The sequence below is a fragment of the Globicephala melas genome, chromosome 5 (assembly GCF_963455315.2).
Source record: "Globicephala melas chromosome 5, mGloMel1.2, whole genome shotgun sequence".
Taxonomy (NCBI): Eukaryota; Metazoa; Chordata; class Mammalia; order Artiodactyla; family Delphinidae; genus Globicephala; species Globicephala melas.
In genome coordinates, this window is record NC_083318.1 from 126,531,445 (window position 1) to 126,556,821 (window position 25,377).

At 35.9% G+C, this 25,377-nt stretch overlaps 1 protein-coding gene across 13 annotated transcripts in view; it reads right to left on the reverse strand.

Annotated features, from left to right (window-relative positions):
* The window catches only part of PDLIM5 (PDZ and LIM domain 5), a 211,962-nt gene that overhangs the window by 77,960 nt on the left and 108,625 nt on the right, over positions 1-25,377 (reverse strand). For 4 of the 13 annotated variants that reach the window (XM_060299781.1, XM_060299780.1, XM_060299776.1 and 1 more), the window contains exons 4-8: positions 19,716-19,758; positions 17,654-18,072; positions 9,148-9,165; positions 8,696-8,868; positions 8,295-8,331 (exon numbers count right to left, since the gene is read on the reverse strand). In XM_060299781.1, coding sequence (XP_060155764.1) covers positions 8,295-8,331; positions 8,696-8,868; positions 9,148-9,165; positions 17,654-18,072; positions 19,716-19,758 — 690 coding nt within the window. Of the gene's footprint in view, positions 1-6,603; positions 7,753-8,294; positions 8,332-8,695; positions 8,869-9,147; positions 9,166-17,653; positions 18,073-19,715; positions 19,759-25,377 lie in introns of those variants that run through there. The other 9 variants (XM_060299782.1, XM_060299778.1, XM_030865651.2 and 6 more) reach the window with 6 other exon arrangements.

Here is a 25,377-nt window from a genome sequence, read left to right on the forward strand (position 1 = left end):
TTAGCTTTTGCTTGTCTGTAAAGCTTTTGATTTCTCCATGAAATCTGAATGAGATCCTTGCCAGGTAGAGTAATTTTGGTTGTAGGTTCTTCTCTTTCATCACTTTAAGTATATCATGCCACTCCCTTCTGACTTGTAGAGTTTCTGCTGAGAAATCAGCTGTTAACCTTATGGGAGTTCCCTTGTATGTTATTTTTCGGTCTTCCCTTGCTGCTTTCAGTAATTTTTCTTTTTCTTTAATTTTTGCCAATTTGATTGCTATGTGTCTCCCCATGTTTCTCCTTGGGTTTATCCTGTATGGGACTTGCTGCGGTTCCTGGACTTTGGTGGCTATTTCCTTTCCCATGTTAGGGAAGTTTTCGACTCTCATCTCTTCAAATATTTTCTCTGGTCCTTTCTCTCTCTCTTCTCCTTCTGGGACCCCTATAATGTGAATGCTGTTGCGTTTAATGTTGTCCCAGAGGTCTCTTAGGCTGTCTTCCATTTTTTTTTTTTTTTTGCTGTATGCAGGCCTTTCACTGTTGTGGCCTCTCCCGTTGCGGAGCACAGGCTCCAGATGTGCAGGCTCAGCGGCCATGGCTCACGGGCCCAGCCGCTCCACGGCATGTGGGATCCTCCCAGACCAGGGCACGAACCCGTGTCCCCTGCATCGGCAGGCAGACTCTCAACCACTGCGCCACCAGGGAAGCCCCTGTCTTCAATTCTTTTCATTCTTTTTTCTTTATTCTGTTTCGCAGTAGTGAATTCCACCATTCTGTCTTCCAGGTCACTTATCCATTCTTCTGCCTCAGTTATTCTGCTATTGATTCCTTCTAGTGTAGTTTTCATTTCAGTTGTTGTGTTGTTCATCTCTGTTTGTTTGTTCTTTAATTCTTCTAGATGTTTGTTAAACATTTCTTGCATCTTCTCGATCTTTGCCTCCATTCTTTTTCCGAGGTCCTGGATCATCTTCACTCTCATTATTCTGAATTCTTTTTCTGGAAGGTTGCCTATCTCCACTTCATTTAGTTGTTTTTCTGGGGTTTTATCTTGTTCCTTCATCTGGTACATAGCCCTCTGCCTTTTCATCTTGTCTATCTTTCTGTGAATGTGGTTTCTGTTCCACAGGCTGCAGGATTGTAGTTCTTCTTGCTTCTGCTCTCTGCCCTCTGGTGGATGACTCACCAGTTAAGAAGATTGTAGAATGGGTCTCATCAATGCTGGTAGGAAAATCCATCCAATCAGGCCAGGGGTTCTATGTTCTCTTGGATGGGTCAGCAGCTGTAACTTTCAGCGTTTTCATAGTCCAGCCAACTCCAAATGACTCTAAGCCTGAGGGTCTACAAGCTGCAGGAACAGCTGTTTATTTTTAATCAATATTTTAGATTAGACTCTTAACTTTAAATGTTTCCTTAGTAATGATAAAAATTTCTGTTGGTTGTTCCAATCACAGCACTAAGCATTTCATTTGCCTGTTTCTAAAATTAGTCAGGTATTGTCACCTCACAGGAGTCACTGAGCTATTCATGTCAAAACAGACCAAAAACACAAAGGAAGATGGATTAAGGAACAAACGTTCATTTAATTAAAAAAAAAAAATACCTTGCACGACTACTCAACAGATAATACCAAGGGAAAAGCATCAACTTTTGCCAGTTAGATTGTCCAGAGCACAGTTCTCCTTTCAAGCAGCTTAGGTATGATTCTACTTTACCTTCAGTATAGATATTAATGCCTTGATATTTTTATGAAATTTTGACCTTATGTTGACTTTTTATTAGATTAAAAGTTACATAGACCATATTGTAAACAATCTCCCTAAAATTTAACAATTAGGGAATTGGAGAAATATGCAATTATATACAGTTGGTACCATTAGTAAGTGCTAATTAGAACCAAATATGGGGGTGGGGGGTGGTGAAGACTACAACAACTTGTGTTAAAAAAGCTTATACTCTAGTTAAGTACACAGGACATGGAGACAAATACCTGTCACCAAATTAGAAAAGGACGCACCACAACAGAGGTAACAATGCTACTTTCAACTGGGTCTAAGTCAGTGACTCTACTGCAGAATAACTTTTTCTTAAATGCTCATTGGCCAAAATGAATATTAATACAGAACGGTAGCTGGTGTGTATTGTGGACTGAATTGTGTCCCTCCCCCAGATGCATGTTGAAGCCCTAACCCTTAATGCAATAGTATTTTTGAGACAGGGCTTATAAAGAGGTAATCAAGGTTAAATGAGGTCATAACGGTTGAGGCCCTAATCCAAAATGACTGGTGTCCTTGAAGGAGGGGAACAGACACACACCAGAGCTCTTGGAGGGAAGGCCATGTGAGGACACAGCGAGAATGTGGCCACCTGCAAGCCAGACAGGCCTCACCAGAAACCTACCCCTGCGAGCACCTCGGTCTTAGACGTCTAGCTTCTAGGGCTGGGAGAAAATAAATTTCTGTTGTTTAAGCCATCAACTTTGGGTATCTTGTTATGGCAGCCTCAGCTGACTAACATAGAATATTTGTAACTTAAGAAGTAGTTCACTAGACATGAAGCTTACACTCCTAACACCCACCTTCAAACTGAATTTGTATATTTATATACAGCTGACCCTTGAAGAACACGGGTTTGAATTGCACTGGTCCATTCATACGTGGATTTTTTTCACTAAATGCGTACTATAGTATTACACAATCCATGCTTGGTTGAATCCACGCGTGTGGAACCACAGAGAGGGAGGGCCGACTATAAAGTTACATGTGGATTTTTGACTGTACGGGGGTTGGCGCCCCTAACCCCCACTGTGTTCAGGGGGCAACTGTATTTACATACATAAATATTTATATTTTTATGGTATATTTACATATCTCTTTGTGTATAAACGTCTAGAAAGAAGTAGCATGCCTGTCAGAATGCCTTTTCCTCCCAATTTATATTACACGGAGACTCTGGTATTCAAGGAGCTCGTACTCTAGTTGGGAGATTTAGGACATGCAGACAAGTATCCACGGTACAAATTAGAAACGGAGGCGCCAGGGAGTGGTAAAAACGGCACAACTGCTACTTCAGAAGTGAGGCTCTTTCCGCCGTGGGGCTGGGGGCAGGGGGCAGGGCTGGGGCTAGGGGCGGGGTTGGGGTAGGTGTTGGGGTGGGGTTGGGGGTGGGGTGCTGCGGGAAAGGATGTGCAGGCGACGGGCTCAGTAGGCAGCAGGGGAGCTGGGATGAGGGAGCATCTGCGCTTGGCCCGCATTCTCTGGGGCCCAGCACTGGCCGTTCGGGCAGATGACGCTCGATCCCATGGGATTACTCAGAGCACTGCAAGACGGCTGGTCCCCCTGGTCCCCCAGTAGCACCCTCCTGACTCTGTAAGATCTGTAATATCCCCTTACACATTTCCAAAGGCCGCTCAGCAGCAGCGTCTCCCGCAGGAGAGAAGAACTAGAGGTAGACTTTTAAAGATGTGAAGGAAATGGCAGAGGTGCTCAAATAAAACGTATTACATGACCCATTAAATGATTAACACGTGTGATTCTAAAAATGGCATATGGAAAATTACTGCTACAAAACTTATCCTGCCACTCACCAGTTACAAGATCTTATCACATTTGTTCAGAGTTAATCTTAATTTTCTGTCTTGAAGCTTCTTCTTTCATTCATTCATCCATTCATAGAGCCCTGATTATATTTGATTTCTTTCTTTTTTCTTTCATTTTTTTTTGCCAGTATACTTGCTTTATTGCAAGGATAAAGAACAAAACCCTACAAACACCAAGGTAGGAAACAAAAGTTATTTATAATAGAAATACCTTTACCTACTCGTTACTCCCAGGGTGCTTCTGATGGAATCGACAAACATCCTTTACTCGAGAGAAAGAAAAGTGTCTTTCTTTTGACTTCCATACACGTTTCAGGCTACCCTAAACTGATCTTTCACTTTAATGATCTCCCTAAATAGTGTCTGTGATCTGGTTTCAAAATGTAGGAGAAGGGATGAGAAGTGTCCCAGACGGAGAGAATGATGAGAAGGTGAAGACAAGGCCCACGCTGAAGAGAATGGATACAACTGAGGTCCAAACCAGGATCTAACAGAGCCAGCAAGGTCCTCCCCAGTCAGCCGGCCTGACAGCGACCAGGCTTCCTCTCCACCCTCCCCCCGACCCTCAGTTCACTGCATGTGGGCAGCTACTCACGGAGACTGTGGCCTTGGAGGAGGGGATGGGTGGCTGGAGCTGAGGTGACATGTGAAAACCAAGACAGGTTTTTATAGAGAAGACTAAATTGTCAAATTCATCACTAAATTATGAAGAGAGCATTGTATGTCACATTTCTACACGTGAAAGTTTTGTTTTTGAGTGACTTCATGTGTGTTTAAGGGGCATTCTGTTCCCTACAAATACGTTACCAACATCTACTACATTTCTAGGACTTCAGTGGGTCTCAATGGGAAAAGCATTAAGTTGATCATTATGCCCAGGGCTGGCACTAACTAGGTGGGTATACTTTATTTAGCAAGTTGATAACCTCCCCGATTCTTCATTTTCTGATTTTACTTGAAGGTGGTTAGATATGATAATTAGACAACTTCCCATTTAAAATGCTGTGGATAGTACTGGGAACGTATATTATTTGCCTCTACGTGTTAAGCGTTGTGTTTTTGGATCACGCTTCCCTTCACATGCCACATTTGGGCCACGCTGTCTTTTTGGTTCTGTGAACCCGCCATGCTCCTTTCCACTTCGGGATTCCCACATTTGTTTCCTCTGCCTTGAGCACTCACCCCAAGCCATCACATGGTTGACCCCTTTTCCTCCCTCAGGTGATGGCATTAAGGTCATCTCCTCAGAAATCCACACAATCTAAGTAATTCCACTCTACCTAAGCCAAACTTCCTTTATATTAACTTATTTTATTATCTTGATAACACAATTATCTTAGATTATCTTGTTTATATATTGATATGCTATTCTTCTGAATCCCTAGCACACATCAGTCCCTGGAATTTAAGCATTCAGTAATTATTCATGTGAAAGAATGAATGCAGGCAACAAATGAATATTTACAATTTATAAGGTTTTAAATCCACATCAGCAACACAACTACTGCAAAATTATTTGTCTTGGGAAATCGATTCATCCTATATTTCAGGAAAAAAAAATGAATAAAAGAAGGGACTACTACTCTCTTTCTTAACACCACAGTTTTTATTAAACACGCTCTCTAAGATGTTTTTTACCTGAGTCTTCCTAAAGGGCATAATGATGTATAAAAGGAGTAGGTTTCTGTTTCCATAGATAATTGTTTTTCAAGTAGCAAAAAGACTGACTGTGTGGGAGACATTCTATCTTCTGGCTGGTAAAATATTATACGAAAAAAACTGTTGAAAATTCTAAAGAGTAACTTTCTAATTTTACATGAAAAACAAGCCTGTGATAAAGAAAGTCTGTATAAGAGAGACAAACAAAAACAAGCTATAAATTAGGTCACTAGACTTACAACAATATTTTTGCAAGAAGTTTTTATAAGTTTTGGCTAGCTTTTAAGCTTGGACTATAAGATGTCCCAGGAGGCTAAATGAGCACAGGAATTTCTCCTCTGACAGGGTCAAATGCAATGTCCTTTGCGAGCCTGGCTGAACATTTACCCTCATGCTCAAATGTGGATCATTCCATTTACCTAAATCTATGCTTTCAGTAAGACATCAAGTATTTTATCTTTAATTAGGCAAGGCATTAAACTCCTATTTTCAACTGCACCTATTTCAAGTTATAAAGCTCTACATACATGCATACATACGTTCTCTTGTCTTTATTAAGGAAAAACTCTTTTATTTACCTAAAACGCTCTTTCTTTCTCTCAACTCTGAAGTTATTCTAGAAATTTGGTTCTTGGTGTAAAATAGCATGTTTACTCTACCCAGACCATTTATTTTCATGAGAATTTGATTCTTCTTTCAAGCATCATCTTTTGAGATCAATGAAGAATTAAAGGGTATAGGAAAAGCTGGTGTAAGTAAATAGATTTTCTTACAGAGGCCAGAGACACAGTGGTAACTGGGATTGATGTCAGAAACATAAAATCATAAGAAGCATCTGAAAAAGTACTGATATAATTAAAAGAAAGACATCGTAATATATTATATAGTAAAAATGAACATAGATAAATCCTAGAATTATTTTAAAAAATGCATCTGGCATGCCAAATTTTAAATAGTAATCACTAACTGAAATTAATGTTAGTTTCTCAAAATTATCAGGCAGTTTTCCTACTTTACAGTGACATTAAAATCAAGAAAACCTGGAAAAATAAAAACGGAACCTTGAATGCAAGCAAAGATGCTTCAGTAATAATTTTCACACAAAGCCTCATTCTATGTTGTGCCCCAGTCTAACTGACCTTACCTGTTACTCACATAAGACGTTATGTAAAATAATGAAACAATGCAGGAAAAAAAATATGGATCTTTGTCATATTCCACACTCACATTTTAGCAACCTCACAAAATTAAAAACGTTGTCCAAATTAAATGTCAGGAGAATTATTTATTTTACCAAACTGATAATGTACGTCTTGAAAGGCTCGTTACTAGCTTCAAGGAAACAGAAAACAACTACAAAGCTAAGTTAAAGGCAACTTTATTACAATACTTTTCCAAACTTCAAAATGCATTTATTATTGAATTTAATCTAATATATAATACATTATATTACAAGACAGAAAGCATTTCTGGTCAGATATTTAGCTTGCATGTAAAGCCCAATACAAGAGCTTCCTTGGAACAGCAATAATGCATAATAGTTTATATCACTAAGTAAAATATTTCTCTGATGTTGCATAAAGAATCATTCATATTGCAATTTATTTTATGTTCATTTCCCCTGATTTAGAAATAAAGCAAAGCTATCTTTTCTTCAACTTACTAGCTTATACCTAGAAGTTGTCTATATCCTAAACACATCCACCAGCTTAGAAATAATTGCTTTGGTAGAAAACAGGATTTTAAAACTAACGAAACCAAACGAACACTATTATTTTCCCATTGCAAACAGGGGCAGAATTCTCTTCTTTCCTTTTTTGGGAGCCAAATCTGGGCCCTCCTGCTCTTCAGACAGTCACCCTCAATAGTTTCTGCTTTACAAAAATACCCAAATCTGTAATGAACTCTATTCTAACAAAGTCATTTCTCTTTTATCTTGCCTCCTCATATTTGCTTACTTAGAAGCGTTTACAGCCCACTTTGAACATCACGTAATAATGAACTTTATAATAAAGTAACCTTGGGAAATGCAGTAACATAAAGGAAGTACTTTCCAAATTAGACAAGGACATTATTTGCTCATCTACCTCTGCTTCAACCAACCAACCAGATTCCACTTACGAAAATAATTCCTTTTCCAAGGTTACTCCTATAATAACAATAAAAACAGATGTAAATCCACTGAATCAATCTGGCTCCTTACTTCGCTCTCTCGGTTTAACATTTGTGAGCTACCAACTAGCACAAAACGTGTTCATCCTCCTTGTTTTCACAATGGCAGGAAATGGTTAGAGAAGTATAGAAAAGATTCTATTTTGTCTTTCATAAGGCAAATTTAAAACGGATTTTGCTATGAAGTTGGAGGAAAAGAAAAAGGGAACGAAAAGGCATGTGCTGGCTGCTCTTGGGGCAAGGTTCATAAATCACTGTACGTTAAGAGCGCGTGCTGAAACTTCATGGTGCCAGTCACGTAATTTTGTGTATTTGGGACTAAAGACGTGAAGGGGTGTCTTTTCCCTGTGGAAATAAAAAGAAAAGAAAGAAGAAAAGAGAGTGATAGAAGAGTCACAAGAAAGAGAAAGAAAAGGTTTCTACACTTAGATCACCATGCAGAAAACGTGCCTTCCAAAAGCTTAATTTCACAGAGCTGTTTTGTTTAACAGCGAAGATTTCAAGGGTAGAGCATGTTTAGAAGTACAGAAATTAATCTCTAGAGCCCTCTTGGAAACGTCCATTTTTTTTCCCCAAACAAAGCGACTGCAAGACAACATACGAACTCATTCACAAACACCTGTAGTGTTAGCAAAGCGCCCCCAGATATACCCTTCTGCCCACTCACTTCAATACTGAAGAAAACAAGCCACAGACAAAAAATCCAGACAGCATCAACTAATTTAAAAATCTGTAAGTTGTACATTTCAGTCCCACAAAAGGCACCAAAGTTAAGCTTAGCTCCTAGGTGCAAAGACAAAATGCCATACCATTCACTGGAAAAAACACAAATTGAGACCATTCATAAAAGGAAAGCATTCAATTTACCAAAAGAAAGGACAACTTACTTTGCCTTCTTTGTATTATCAGTTTCAGATTCTTTCACTGAAATAAAATAAGCAATATCCAATGTCAGTTTGCTTTTTTTTTAACTTTAAAATCACTTAAGCAATTACCTGTATCGATTAATACCAAATGGTCAAGTTACACAGAGCCGCTAAAAAAGTTCCTTATCACGTTGGCATTGGCTATACGCTATAGTCAGTACTATGACTACTACTACTGCTACACTTTTCAACATAACTCTCCTGAGCTGGTTGCTTATTTACAGTACCACTATGCATGGCATAATTTAAAAGCAAACTGTCTCAGGAAAATTACTATTTTCCAATAACTGTCCATCAGTCTAAATGCCACTCTCTGTGGCAGAGAAATATTCATCCATTAGAATCCCTAGGTATTCACTTACTACGTTCAGTCCCAGTGATCTGGGCGAGGATTCGGAAAGAGCGAGACTGAGTCGTTCCAGTCCTTGGACGCCAGTCTTCAGTATCTTCAATCAGTCTCTTCTTACTGGCATCACTGTGAGTAGGTATGTGATAAAACTCTGTATAACGATCCATAATGTGTTTTCTTGGTGGGCTAGGGTTCAAAAGGAAAAAAAAGGATTAAAGTATTTATAATTATGTTAAGAACAAAATAACTTCTCCCATATTATTTATAACTTATACATTTAATCCTCAATGTTCCTTTTGTGTATTTTGCTTTTTCAAGTATACTCAGTAACAATTTTTCTTAAAAAAAGAAAGCATCCTTCTAAAATAGAGTAGACTAGGTTATTTTTTTAAATTAGTTTTAAAAAAGGTACTTATATGCTAATATAAAATAATAGTATAGATGACTATTCAACAGAAAGGTTACCGTTTGGGTAGGATTTTCCTTTTAATTGACAGAAGAAGGCAGCAGAAGAGAGATTTCAACATGAAGAAAAGGAAAAGAAAAGAATAAGAAAAGAAGGAAAATAACAAGAAATTGCAAAGTCCACAGTAATTAAAATCAAACAATTCAAAATTACTGGTATTGTTCATCTTATGGCTAACGAAGCAGATATGGACTACATCCACAACCACTGTTAAATACCCATATGCTGCTAAAATATGTTGGCTTTCACAAAATTAAATGATCATTTCTTCACCGGGCCCAGAAGCCATGAATGGTGTAGTACAGGCTAAACCAACAATTCCAAACACAATTTTGAAAAGGGTCAGAACTTATTTTCTACAGTATTCTCATTTATGTGTACAGATATCCCTAACCCTAAATAACGCTGGGTGCAGGATCACTGCTGTAAAGAGCTGTGGTCTATCAGAAACCAATGAAATATTTATCAAAAGACCAAGATATGAATTGTGGCTCTATGACTTTTGACTAGTCAATCTCACTGAGCCTCAGTTTTTTAAGAATATCACATATAAAGTAGCACTGTTCTCAGGATTAAATGAAATAATATATGTGAAAGGGATGTGTAAACTACGGAGTTCAAGAACTTTGAGTTTGCTAAGACTATTCATTTTTCTATTAAGAAAGCATAAATACCAATACTACGGAATTTACAATGTACATTATTTTATTAACACGTTAACCTAAGATCTAGGTAACTTTATAAATACTCCTCCCTTCTCAACCCCGCCCCCCAAATAGGATAAATGCAAACTAAATTAGGAGTTTCGTTTCAGAAGAGAAGAAGGAACCTGAGCCTGGACTAGCAGACAAGTGGCACAAGATCCCAGCAGAGAAAGTACCCTAAGAGTGCCAGATGTGTGTGGCAACACCTGCTAGGTTAACTCACTGCTAAAAAATCACATTGCTATCAGAATGCCACGTGACTGGTGTCATTGTAATAGGGATACCATCAAAAACTGTCTCAGTACACTAGAACAGTTTTTGCCCAGTGACATGGTAGAATTAACGTTAACACTAGCTTTACAGTCGGACAGGTAGTAGTTCTAAGCATACATCCTCCATTCAGTGTGTATTTTATGCAAGTCATTTAACTTCTCCAAGTCTCGATTTTTACCACCTGAGAAATGGGGATTGCATCTACTTTAAAGGGTTGTTTTGAGGAATAAATAAGGTAGGTAAAGTATGTAAAAGTGCTTTCCACACTAACACAAAGTAACATAATGTGTTCTTTTATGATTATTAGAAAAATTATTTGCAATGCATGTTCTAAGACTACAAGTCATCATATATGTAAAGAACAGAATCAACAGTATTTACACATAATACTAATAATAGTATTTTAATAGTATTTAATGGTATATTTAGTAGCATATTTTAATAGTAATTCAAATTATTATTTATGATAAAATTTTAATATTCCAGGAGTGAAATATCTAAAATACCTTTTACTGATATTGAACAAAACCTCCTAACCCTTTTTAAAATAGACATAATTTTCTTTAATTACAAAATAATAGACATACGCTATTTCATAAATACACTGTCTCTGGCAGATTCCCAAACAGACAACACTTTATCTTATGCAATTACTTGAAAAACTTTATATTTAAGCTACTAAACTTATAGTTTTAAATTTCTCTATAGTCAGTAAGTGTTTACTCTTAAATGGTGCCAATTTCAGCTATAAGACTATTTTATCCTCTATAAAAGGTTTGGACTATAAAAATACAAAAAAATAGTGTTAAGCTAAGACACCAAGATTAATAAAATGTCACCACTTAAGAATATTTTTTAGCCACAACACACTTGTGAAAAGTACAGTGCGTCTTAGACTCTTTTGTGACATTCACCACAGCTTAAGGTCTGTGTCAAGTGATAGAAAGTTTCTAAACGTTTACTGCCTTTGAAACTCTCATGACTATGATTAAAGAAGGGAATAATCTCAATAATTTGATTTTTTGAAATGTATTTGGGATAGAATATAAATTCAACTATCAAGAGCAAGCAATTTATTTCAAAATACAGACATTCAAAATTAGCAAATTTATTCAAAATTTTAAAAAATATTAAACACGGGAGGCCCCAACCATATCTCTAACTCCAGTATATACTGTCTATAATAATAATCTATCTTTCTGAAGGTTTAGCTTTCTAGCATGGAAAACAAGTTTCCTAGGCTCCTAATATATTTGAAAATTCTAAGCAATGAGAAGAGACTAACAAAATTTGGTGATGGTGTTAAGTTGAAAGCCAGATGAAAAGTTGCAGAGAGACAATGATGAAAATTAGAAAAGAAACCACTGATGAGGTACTTACACAGTGCCAGGGTTACTGAAGGAGGAATAACACACACACAGAAAGATGTGATAGAGTAGAGAAGACAGTGATGTTCCCAGGATGATGGGCAACAAAGATGAGGCCAAAAAAAAAAGAAGAAAAAATGAAATAACAAAATTCAAAAAAATGAAGACATTACACCAAACATCATGCTTCAAAATAATCACGTAAATGCAGACAAACAAAAATGAACAAGTGTTAGTCAAAATTCTGTTACACTGTTATTATTTGGAGAACAGTTTTATCTGTATTTGTTTGTTTCCAAAAAACACTGAAAAATATTTTATATATTAATGCTAGTTGAAGTCTCAAGTTACTAATACCAAGAAAGATTCACTATTTAAAATTTTTTTCTAGGTTTTTATAAAATTTATTTTAGAGTGAATCCAAATTCCTACCATGGTTCCTAATAAAAGGCAGAGATTAAAATATAAATAAGATGTCAGATATAGAAACAGATCATTTTAGAATCACTTTTAAAATCAGAGCAGACTAAGAGAAAATCTTTCAGTCTCACATAAGATAAGAAGTATACATTACTAATAGCAAGTGTAATCTTCTCACATAAATTATCCTGAGCCATACATTATAAAGGAATAATATGCTATATGAAACTTTTCTCTTATTTTTTAAAATGAAGTGATTATGATGAAAAATATATGAAGCAGTGGGTCATAAATAATAGTCTATTACTCAATTTTCATACTCTCCCCTGTCCGTCGTTACCACCGCCCTCATTCAGAAGCAAATTCCAGGAAGTTTAGAGCTCACTTGGAGGAACTCCAGAGTTCTGTGTTATCAGCAACCTAATTATTGCCCAGAAAGGCATGTTTGATATGATAAAAGAACTAGGTTAATAACACCTAAAGAGGAAAGACATAATTCATTCATACAGCCTATTAAGCATAAAATCATTAAAAACAAATATATTCACATTCTATTATGTATAGAGACGATGAAAGTATAAAATGCTACACAGCTTCTCTACGCATTGTTGAATCAATCCTACCGCAATGATGTTTGGTCAGAGTAACTAATTACTCATTATAAACGCAGTGAGAAAAGCTGCCTACCAGTTTGAATACTAAGACTGTGCATTGTAGCTAAGCGGTATTTCCGCACCTCAAAGTCAGTTTCATTAACTCAATAAAGGGCTGAGTTTTGCTGAGTGGGGGTGAGATGCAGGATTAAGTTAATCTCAGTAATTTATGGGTATTTAGTCTTCTCTAAACCATAATGCAAAGCATTCTCTCCTCTGCCTTGCTATTTTAAATAGTAGGGAAACAGTTTTTCAAAATAACCTCCTCTGAATCACCTCAGAATAAAATCTTAGATATATATTTAAACATTTTAAAATTTAGGGAAGAAGTTTTATGTCAAAATGAAGTTGGGGGGAAATATTCTATGATGTGGTAAGGGGTAGCCAGCAGAGGGTTGATTAGTTAAAACCTGAAGATGCCAATTTTAATACTTTGAACAGATATTTTCATGAATTTTAGAAAATGTGCCCAAGTGGAATAGCCCATCATACACCACAGTGGCATTTGTGCCAACGTGACAAGTCAGATGACGTGGCTTTTCACCCTACGCCACCCACTTCCTCTGTGCCTGGACAAGCTGCAATCCCCAAGAAGCCTCCTTTTCCTCAATGGTGAAATGGATTACAATGTCTTCATCTCTCAGAATTCTTGTAAGGGTGTATGTTTTTGTATTTGAAAGCACTCTGAAAACTATACAAATACAGATTTGTTGTTAGAATAGATCCTCCAGCGACTCAACATAGAAAAAGTATTATCAAACTCAACTGTAGTTTATGCACATTATTCACTCATGTAGCCTCAATTCACTTAATTTATCCTCAAGTCTATAACCATGAAAAACAAATACTAATTCAAAGTAACAGAAATAAGCCCAGGGCACAAACAGGTGACAGAACCAAAAATTTGGCAAGACACACCAAAATTTGGCTTCAAAAAACCCTAGGCTTGAATCTTAGCTCTATCACCTGAGAATTCAATCACATACTGCATTTAAAAACATCTAGCACAATGCTTAGTAATAATGAAAAAATTAATGAATCTTAATCTGCATTTTAAAAAATGTATATTTAACCTAAATGCTTAAATTGATTTTTCCAAGTCCCATTTGTTTCCCCTTTATAAGTCAAATTGTTACACTGGAATCTAGTAACTAGTGGAAATCTTTGTGTACAGAATTTAACTTTAAATAGACAAATAATAAATCAGGGCTTGGGGGTGTTTCTCTAGTGCATTGTGCAATATTCTTATGTGTCTATAACATGAAACTCTTCAATTAGTGAGATCATAGCCACGCTGGAAGAAAGTTGCTCTAATAATTCAATAGTTAATCCCTCCAGTGTGTCTAAGATAGATATTCCATATTTCCAATTCTACTCTAGAGTAGGATGATAAGGAAATTTCAGCACATGCTCAGAATAATCATAACATAAAATTAATTTAAGTTCTTACCTAATGTGATTTTTATCTATTTTTAAAGCTAGTAATCACCAGTTTATCATCAATACCAACAGACACAAAAGCAAGGTTTTGAAGTTATACCACAGTTATTTTCAATGCCTATGCCAACTACCTGTGACACTTAACAAACTGGTACTTAACTCTCTTAACAAATTCCAAGGTGCACAGAATTTTTATCATCCAGTGACACACAACTGCATATATAGAGTTCTCAAACTTTCAGTAACACTGGCTGAAAAATCGAAATGGTTCTTAAAGATTTTACCTGGGAAATATTGGGTTTTGATATGAATTTGGAAAACAACTCAGTTTTATATGTACTATTCAATAGTGGTACATATGTTCATGCTTTACATTCTATCTTTATCTTTGTATTCTAATAGTCTTGACTGATACAAATTACCCCGGACATTACTTCTTTTAAACCATTACACAGCAAACCCCACATATATTTTATGATAAAAGTTAAACACTACTATTTACTACCATAAAGGAATTCACCACAACACAGCAATGCAAAACCAAACTTATTGAAAAGGCTAAATGTGGTTATTCTAAATTACAGCTATTTTGCAAAATTTAGCCTAATTTTGCAAAAATCGGGCATTCATGCTGTTTACTCATATATAAGTCACCATATTTTCTCTCCAGTAATGTGGATACTAACTCTGTCACTTTTGTTTTCTGTAAAGAGAAAAGCATTTAAAAATATTACTGTCATATCATGTTTTGTATCTTCCAAGGCCAGGTTCTTCAAAATCCCACATAAGAACTGTTAGAAGAAACTGCAGTCCAATGAAATTAAAATTAATTAAGGATGCATGAGAGACTTACCTCTTGAAAGCAGTGGCACATTATAATGCAAGGGCATATGGAAAGGGAAAAGGTAAATCAGTTAAACTACTTGATGTAAAATAGACTCCTTTCCAGTTTGGAATATAAAGTTCCATTTTGCTCTAAGGAGAGTAAGGAGAGTAATAAAGAAGACAGTAAGCCAAAACTAAAAATTCACCTATGTACAAGATGGACTAAAAATTTCTTAGAAGTACCTTGTTCATTATTATTTATAAGAAGGAATAGGAATGGTAACGTAGTATTATTAAGAAATATTATAAAGATAGCAACACAATCGTTAGATTTCATACCATCAGGATGAATAACTATTTCTCAGTAATGAGGCATAATTCATAAGCACTTATTTGTCTTATGTTTATTAATCCTAGACAAATTTGAGTGGGATGCCTATAAATCACTTAAAAACTAATAGTCCTCCTGCTTTGAAGAAAAAGATAACTTATGCATTTAACTTCACATCCTCCTAAACTCCTAAATTTTTGGTTACTGGCATGTATTAGTTATAAAATAAAAAGTAATTCATAAAAAGTAACAACTCTCTCTTTAAAAAAAAGGAACAACCCTCAACTGTGAAAGAGTTTTGCTGAAGATCTTTTGTCACACTATAAAAATGTGGAAAATTCAATAATCACATAATTAGTAAAAACGCTGACAGTGATTTCAGGAAAATAGTTTGACACCGGATGCAGGAAATTCATCAATATCACAAAACACCTGCTCTTCAAAATGACACATCACTGACTAGTAAATAGTAAAATGTGTGATGTATTTTCGATTTTTCTGCTCTAAATGTAGTAAGAGAAAGAGCACTGCAAATATGTCTCAGAACTTCATAGATACTTTGTTTTCAAGTTTTCATCGTGCTAACATATCTGGACAACATCTGAAATTAAGCTATTTTTAAATGCAATCAATTTACGAATCCAAAGCAGTAATTTGCTTGTTAATGATGCAAAATATGTAATAATCCCTTCTGTCCTGAACCTTGTGCAGCGCTGAACACCAGGCATGTGCTCGATAACCACATGTCGACTGATTAAGAAGCCACTGTAGAGACCCTGTAACCATACCTCTGCTGCCTACAGCTTCAGTTGAAAAATAATAAGCTTTAAATCATTTCAAGTTTGATCACCAAAGCTGTACTCATAAAACACAATTTCAGCTTGGTATTTTCACATGTTTTCAATGTAGTACCTTTCCGTAACCTCAATTTGCTTTTATCTCTACAAGTTTCCATTAAGAAGGCTTTCTTATAAAATTTCAAGAAATGTTAGCAAGGAGAAAAGATTTTAACTCAAATACTTCCTTCAAAGGACTTTTTTCTACTGAGCCTGGAATTTAACAAACACAATAAACTTCTGCTTTTAGTTTTCTGTGGGGCTAGCATTTGACAGGCAGCATCTGTTTTTTCAAGGTACTACTTTGATTACTCTAAAATCTATTGTCTTAAAAAAGACATACCAAAAAAAATATAACCAAACGCATCTCAACACTACATACTACTTCTCTTCCTCACATGAAAGAAGAGATAACTTAGGACACTAGTTTTCCTCAATTTATACATCGAAACTTTCAAAAGCCATCCACCACCACAAAACCGCATGTAGGGCCCAGTAGCTGTCCTTCCAGACCTGCTCCTTCCTCTCAGCAACAGCCTGGAACCCTGCCACCTTCTTTTTCAAAGCCCCCAAGTTGCCATGGTAGCAGTGCTATGAAAGCACAGCCCCTTCATTACATGAATTAACATTCAGAAGGGATTATCTCAGAAAGGACCTATCTACACAATTATTTTAATTTTATTTTCCTGGGAACCGGCATTGGTAAAAACAATCACGCATGCAGATTATTTCCTTTTGTTTTCCTTTTAAAAGACACTTTTGTCACAATAAATCTGATCAAAATGATTTTACAAAAATGACTTTGGCTTAAAGTACGGTCACTGGATTCCAAAAAGAATAAAATAACCGTCTATAAATGGAGGCTGCTGAAAACAGACTTCAACCAGTTTTTAAAAAATCTGTACCATAAAGAGGGGAAAATTATAAGGAATGGATTTTCAAAAAATTCTGCTAACATTATATATTTAGTGTCCACTGCTTTAAATTTTAGAAATATTTTTACAGTGAAATATCCTCTAATTTGCTTCTGATATTTTTTAAGCATCCTTTAATGTTACTGTCCTCTCATTACTGTTTGATTTTAAAGACTAAATTCCAGCATAAGTTTATCTGAAAAGAATGTTGCTTAGCTAGCTGACCTAAGCTAATGCATCATACATAGACATGAGTCAAAACCAAATTTGTTTTCTGTCTTAAAACTACTTCCTAGAAAAAAAGCTTCTTACAGACTTCTCATTTCCTCTCTTCAGCATGAGATACATAAGCTGACACGACTGCAACCACTCTGTTTCAACTTTTGGTGGCTCATAAAAGGATGGAAAAATTGAGGAAGAAAGATTCAAGGTTTGCCTTGCATTATAAGGGCCAGCTGCTCCACGTTGTGCCAGGACTTGGAGAAAAAGAGTTACAGAGTCTGTTACATGGTTCATAACAGGTCAAAATGCATAATTAGGTCTGGATTAACCTATAATCGCCTTGCAGAAAGTGTTGTATTGTATGTAACATAACACTACATGTTAATGAAGCAAATGAAACCTTCATCTCCCTCCCTTCAAAGAACAGCTGATTTTGGGGGGGGATGGAAATTAAGTTTTGCTTGGAAATTGCCTGAAAGAAGAGTTTTGATAAGAGCAGAAAGCACCCTTGGCCACCTACCCATTTTGCTGTTTACTGTCACCCTGGGATCCTCTTCTCTGTCCCTCCGCTAGCTCCTGGGCAGTCTCGGCACACACGCTGGTGACTGTGGGCTGCCGTGGGACATTAACTGCAGGTTTACCAGCGCTCAGTGCAGATGACCGCTGGTCAGCACTAACACTGGCATTAGCATGCGGTCCAGATGCAGCGAATGGGGGAGGAGTGACAGCGGCCCCGGGTGCAGGGGAAGCATGTGATGAAGTGGTCGCGTGGGCTGGGGTGAAGGCGGACGATGGTGATGGGATGGATGTGACTTTTGGTGAAGACACAGAACCAAAGGGTCGTGGTGCCTTATTGTAGGCCATGTTGGTTGTGGAAGTGACTTTGGACACAGCAGGAGATGGAATGGGCACAGGTTTAACTACTTCTTTAGGTTCTCCCTATGTAAAATAAAAATAAACATACACAAAAACAGGCCAAAGACATGCAAAATAGATCCACTGAAAAGAACACACAGCTAGTTTGTAAAAAGACAAACACAATCATGTTAGCAGGCCAAACTTCACACGTTTTCAGATAAAAACAATGAGTTGATATAACACAGTATGCATGCCAACTGGTCCCAGCATGCATAACGTGGATGCACATACTGAGTAGATATTTTTTTTAATAAAAATGAAAGGAGTTCAAAATATTTAGGAAGTAGATTAGAAAAGTTATCAAAAAGCCTAAAGGCCAAAATAAGTACCAATTCAGACATATTCCAAAGGAAAATTTTCTAAATACCCCACAGTAAACAAAACATCACTAACCAAAATATTTATTTTAAAATATCCAGAGTCTCAATTATAATTCCATCTTTCAAACCTGTTTAATTACTCTCCAGAGTACAATTATTTGATTCATGCAGAAGCAGCAGCACATTTCTAACTCAATTCAAAACAAAACAAAACAAAACAACCGAAGGAATGTTCATTTTCATCTGACTCAGAAATGTGCACATTCTAATTATTTTGAATCAAGAAATCACTCCTTAAAAAAAAAACTCAACAAAAAAAGCAAACAAATCAACAAAACAAAATCAATCCTTTCCCTTTCCTGTAATCCACCTGTTGTTTCTCTCTCTGGAATGTTGTGAGATATCACTAAAGATGGAATAAATTTCTTCCCTTTTCTAAAATAAATATTTAATATTTAGTAGTTACATGAGGGGAAAAAAAAGATCTTAGATGTTTCTTCACTGCCATCAGTCAAAGAAAAAAAACAACAACTAGGAAAGCTCAATTCTTCCTAAAATTAACAGAATTTGTGTTTGCAAATCCCTATCCCAGAGTAAGTATGAAGTTAAAAACGAAAAACAAAAAACAACAGCTTAAGCTTCTATGACATTCAAGAATAAGTCCCTACTATCCCCAAAGAAAAACAATCAAAATTCCTTAAAAAGCATACAATGGTGGCTCTCTTATGTTTAATTTGAAGGAAAAAAAAGTAATCTAAATTAATGTTACAGAAATAATAAAGCTAACTGCGGGGGATAAAGTACCTTCATGCCTCTGGGAATCAATATAAATAAATTCAATGGAAAGGCACAAGTAAAATTAAGGAGAAAACCCCCAAAAGCGCAAAACCAGATTATATGAATAATGGCTTAGGAAAATTTCAGGATATATATGAGAAAAAAAGGGTACTTGCCAATAACCTAATCCAAGAATACTCTGAAAATGTAATTTAAAAACTCATTAATATTACTGATAAAATGTTATTAAAGACTTACTGTGATATTCATCTTTTTAGATTATGTGAATAGAGATAGGCAAATTAAAAGTGAAGGTAAGAAATCTGGATATGAGTTATTGATAACATACGACATTGGGAATAATGTTTAAATGATGAGGAATAATTTCAGATGATAATTCTGTATGTGTTGATTTCCACTTTCCCTCGTCATCTTTAAAGAAGAACTGTGCGGAGAACTGCATCGAAACTATAAATTGTCAGTATGACTGGAGACAGGAACGCAAGTTACAGTGGTTCAAGAGGGACAGTCAAATAATGTCCTAGTGATGCTAGATTAGAAACACACCTTTTGAACAGGAACCGGCTCAGGCTTGGGTGTAGCAGATGCTCTGAGGAAAAAAAAGAAAAAGGAAAAAAACATGAATTTTTGCAAACTTCTTACTAATGGAATTTTTATTATTATATACCTCAATATACTAAATCATCAGAATTTACAGTTTCATAATTCATGGTTTTACTATTCACAATCTAATTAGTTCATGCAGCTCAAATGCCGTAAGATCCAATACCTCATATACTAGGTATTCATTAGTGTATGAATACCCACTCTACCCACTCAAGAATGAGGAAAGACAAACACCAGTCCTGTTTGCTAATGCATCCATGTTTAACCTTTAAATTAAGGCTATTCCCTACCAAAAAGGGTAAGGTAAAATAAACATGACTTTCTGATCCCTGCATGGCTCCTGAAACAAATAATCTGCATCTCTATCTCCAATAGTATCTGCCTTTTCTCCTATCATCCATGAATATGCCCAGAGGACAATGGATGTTTTTGTGAAGATACTGAATAAATTCTGGTTGAACTGGGTCACTGAAGGCATATTAATTTTGTATTTATATTCTTCAGTGCACGTTACTGTATCTGTTCTACTAAAACCAAACTAAGTTCTTCCACTAGGCTATAATTTCAGTGAATGCAATGACCGCGCCCCACTTGTGTCTATATCAGCACTGCACCTGGCATGTAATAGGTCATCAGTAATGAGTGTAGAAAGGAGAGAACAGGGAAGAAGGACAAAAATCCATGCACAGAACTATTCTCATATTCAAATATATTATTCTTAATCTATGCTTTTTTGCATTATTACTGTCCCTTTGGTTATCATGGACTAATAATAATGATAATTGATTTGGAGTGAGTATGTCATATAATCAAGACAAATAACCAAAGTAGCAACTATCATTATCCCCATGCTTCACATGAGAAACTCCAAAATTAAAGTAAATTACTTCTAGGATGGCACTAAGGCCAACGGTCCTTATATATTACAATACACTGGCTGTAGTCAAGGACAGTAACTAAATGATTGGAGAGCTTCTAATGATTTAAAGGCTATTTTCCCAGAATTAAGGTACATGTTATGTTTAATAATGTCAGAAGCAGTCTGACTCCTCTTACAACACATAAGCCTGAGGATAAGACAGCAAGTGCAGAATTCAAGAAATGTAACCATAGTAGGTAAATAATAAGTGATAATTTTAAGATGCAAACCATGAGATCATTTGACTTACAGAGAAGCTAACACAGGATATTTGGTCTCCATGATCATAACCTAGTAATGAATTCTGATCAACATTTTTAGCAGCAACTGAATTTCCCAATAACAACTAATTTGGTTAGCCAGGGCAGGCACAGACTGAATAATTGGCTAACCTAATAGGAGAGACCACAATGGATGCTAACATTTGGTTAGTGCCATGTAGAATTACCCTCTGGCAGTTGTACAACTTTCCACGTGTGGTCTCAATCAGACAATTTCTCTTTTAGCTTATAGGGTTATTATAACAAGCAAAGGAAACAAGTTCAAATACAGAACAGTGGAATCTTCCTTTCATTGAAATTTCACAGTAAGATGTAATCACAAAGGATCTACTCATTAAAACTACCCAAGACATGATTGAAAGTTTGCCATGGGACTTCCCTGGTGGCACAGTAGTTAAGAATCCGCCTGCCAATGCAGGGGACACGGGTTCAAGTCCTGGTCTGGGAAGATCCCACATGCCGCAGAGCAGCTAAGCCCATGCACCACAACTACTGAGCCTGTGCTCTAGAGCCCGGGAGCCACAACTACTGAGCCCACGTGCCACAACTACTGAAGCCCTTGCGCCTAGAGCCCGTGCTCCACAATGAGAAGCCACCGCAATGAGAAGCCTGCGCACCGCAACTAAGAGTAGCCCCCGCTCGCCACAACTAGAGAAAAGCCTGCGTGCAGCAACAAAGACCCAACGCAGCCAAAAAAAAAAAAAAAAGAAAGCTTGCCATAATAGAGAAGACAATATTCTTTTTCATTTTTCATCTGGACACTTAAAGGTACATGGAGCTCTTCTAGCAACACAAAAACAATTTATACAAAAGACGGATGTTTAACAGTCACTAGGTTTCCAAACAGAAGAAAACGCACATATCCTACATCTATGAAAACAAACCCCTTAGTTTTTTCTAGGTGTTAGTTCTTATTTAAACAGGTTAGCAACAACAATAACAAAAGCCCCAGAATGGTTAGTTTTCATTAACTTTAGAGCCCAACCTCTTAGTTTGTTGAGAACGCAGAGTAATGAGTCTTAACATATTTTATGGAATGAAAGTTCTACAAAAATACTTCTTAAAATATGAATTCACAAAAAAATTTTAAACTGGATCTTGAATATCTGCCCTGCTTGCCTTCTAATAAAGTCCCGTAAGTGCAATGACATGAAATAAGAAAAGCAGTCAAAGAGGGACAACCTGTCCTCAAAATTCCAGGATTGAATCCACTACATGTTAGAAACACAAGCATCATTTTGTAGGTGGAAAAAAGAAAAAAAAGATGGCTTATAAGTAAATGTCAAATGGAAGAGTGAACACTAGATGCAATAAAAATTAGTTCTGGTTTAACTATTTAAATAACTACCAAATGAGTCCTAGAATCATTAAAACTTAGAAGGTTCCTTAGAGTTACTCTATCACATGCCAATCAGATACATGTCTGACCTCTGTTTGAATATATATAGGAGCTCACAGTTTAAGACATGTAATTTTTGAATCCTGTTTAAAATGGCCTTCATTGTAATGTTATTTTGCTTTTTTGGAATAAACAGAAGAAGTCAACTGGTCCACATCAAAAATATTTGGAAAAGCATTTTTAACACACAAAATACGTATACAAATCTATAACATACATTATTTACATTTTAAAAGATCAGTAGGGTACATAAATCTCATATTTAAGTGTGATTACATATTCTTACAACACAAACTATTGTGGCTTGGGAAATTTAGAATACATGACAATTGAAATCTGAATAATGAACAGCAATCACACCAGCTTTTTAAAAATCAAACTTTACTAATTATCACAAAACAACAGAATAAAAAGATACAACACCTTTTATTTTCAAAGTGTCAAGATTTTTAAAAAATATTAATGCATAATGTTTGTGAGAATACTCTGTTGCTGGAAGAATTATATATTATTACAGCTCTTTTGGAAAATAATTTGGCATTTATTTATAAAAGGCTTGAAGAAAGCTCACACCCTTTGACTTATTAAATCAATTTCTGGGAGTCTATCATAAGGAAATAACCTAAAAGAGGAAAAAGACTTTATGTAAAAATATACTCATTCCCTACAGTATAACTTATAATAGTGAAAAATAGGAAACAACCAATTAAATATACAATGAGGAAATGGTTAACTGTAATATAACCAAATGATGAAACATTATGCAATGATTAAAAATCATTTTGAGAAAGAATTCTGAATTGCATGATAACATGCTTACTTTACGATATTAAGTGAAAAAAGAGAAATATAAAATAGCATATAGAGCATGATCAATGCATGGAAAAAAGTGGTTGGAAACACACCAACATTTAGTAGAAGCTCTCTATGAATGATATTTGTTTTCTTCTCTTTCGTGTGTTTTCCACATTTTATGCACTGTACACGTGCTATTTTTTATAATAAGTAAGACTATTTCTCAAAGCATGCTTCACAGAAAACTACTTTCTAAAACACAACCCCACCCCACCCCCCAAAACAAAGGTTCTGTTATCAAAGATATCTAGAAAACTTGAAGTTAAAGTTACGTAAGCATTGTTAAAGTTACGTAAAGGGACTACTCAAAGCCTTTAAATGCCCAGGAAGAAAATACTGTGGATCATGATCCACACCCATTTGGAGTTTAGAATACTCATTTATGGAACTCGTTTTCAGAATATTCATTTGCTCAGGAAACCTTTCTCAAGGTTGGAGTTAGGAAAGGGAAAAACCCTCTGAGAAATGCTATTTTAAAGAAACAGTAAAGAGAGTAAACCTCTGTCAGCCTGAAAAGTTTTAAGTCTCCTCCAGGTGGCTACAATTAAGGGAGAGAAACATTACAGTCCACAAAATCCTGGAAACCTTTTGTCATACAGAATATCGCTCTTACTGAGATGGTGCTTTCATGGACTTGGTTAAATAAGATACCCAAAGCCTCTGAGCATAATTTAATCGATGTTTAACGAGGAAAATCTCATTTCCTTCACCAAACTGAAATATGTATTTCCCATATTTCCTGAGGGGAAAATCCTAATATATGAATAAGGAAAGCTAGTTCTCAAAATTAAAATTTTTGTAGTTGTCTTTCTTTTTTTTAGAACAATATTGGATTGAGCATCTGCTCCTTTACTTTAGAAATGTGATAGATTACTTAAAAGCAAATAATTTTATAAAGACTTTAAAATAAGGTTTTAAAACCTGATGTATAATTATTAAAAATTATTGCTACATTTTTCTGTTCAAATCCTGGGAAATACACAATGGGATAATAGATTTCCCTTTCAACCGCAGCGAGCGACACAAGTCACTTTTGTGCAGTGTGGTGTGTTTCAAACCAGAAGAGATCCTGGCAATGGCTTGGTGCCACGGGTCCAACAGTCTTCTTATTGTTCTCTCTTCCCTTAGTGCGAAGCCCCTGTATGGGAGTAAGCCACGATGGCGGGAGGCTAGTGCCCTGGCCCGGTACTATCCTCAGCTCATGGAATTCAAAGAACAAAGCCGTCAGTGTGGCTACAGCAATCTATTTTGAAAGCTGATTGACTTTTGTGAGAGCAGTATCCAAAATAAAAATCCCTGATGCATTACAACCAGTTTCAGAACTTCTGGCTGAACAGTTGCAAGGAGTTCTAAATTACAATGTTGTATTCAAAACTGGAATTGTGGTGCCCTGGTTAGAATAATGCATAGGAAAAATAATACCATAAATAAGCGACAGATCTATTAAAGATTAGATTCAAAGGAATCATGAAAAACTGCATTGTTCGAACGCTCAATGAATTTTCTAATACTGCTGTATAAAGTAATACGTTTTTAGCTAATAAAAGTTGCCAATGAATGTTCACATTAGTGTTTAAGAATGAGGAATTATGCAACAGAACTGGAGTGATAAAGATTACTCACATTACTCATTATGTCTTGGTGAAGCCTTCAACCATATCTAATACACTTAACTCATAAACAATCATACAGAAAAGAGGAGGATTTTTAGTTCATCTTCCGTGAGATGAGCTCTATCTAAGTTTCCCACAGCATGGCCATCTTTGGGCTCACTGACCTCAGGACCCATAAACACTAGGGCACATCATTAATCACTTTAATTGCAAAGTTGTCAATTTACAATAACAAAGCAACTCCAGAGGGGAAAAAAGTGAGCACTCAAGTGTGTAGAGGGATGTCTCTTTAAACCATTTCCCTATATTTAATTGTACTTCTAGTCAGCTGGCTTTCCTAAAAACTCAAACCTTAAACATTTAAATCACTTATGGCAATGCATCAGTGGTTTTTTCCAAATGATCTGAGAACACGTAAAGATTATTTTTTCTACAAACATAAGTACAAAATAGTACTTAATATCAGCATGTTATAACACCTTTTAGCTTATAGAAGATTATATTCACCACATACACATGCATTCATACACAGTCT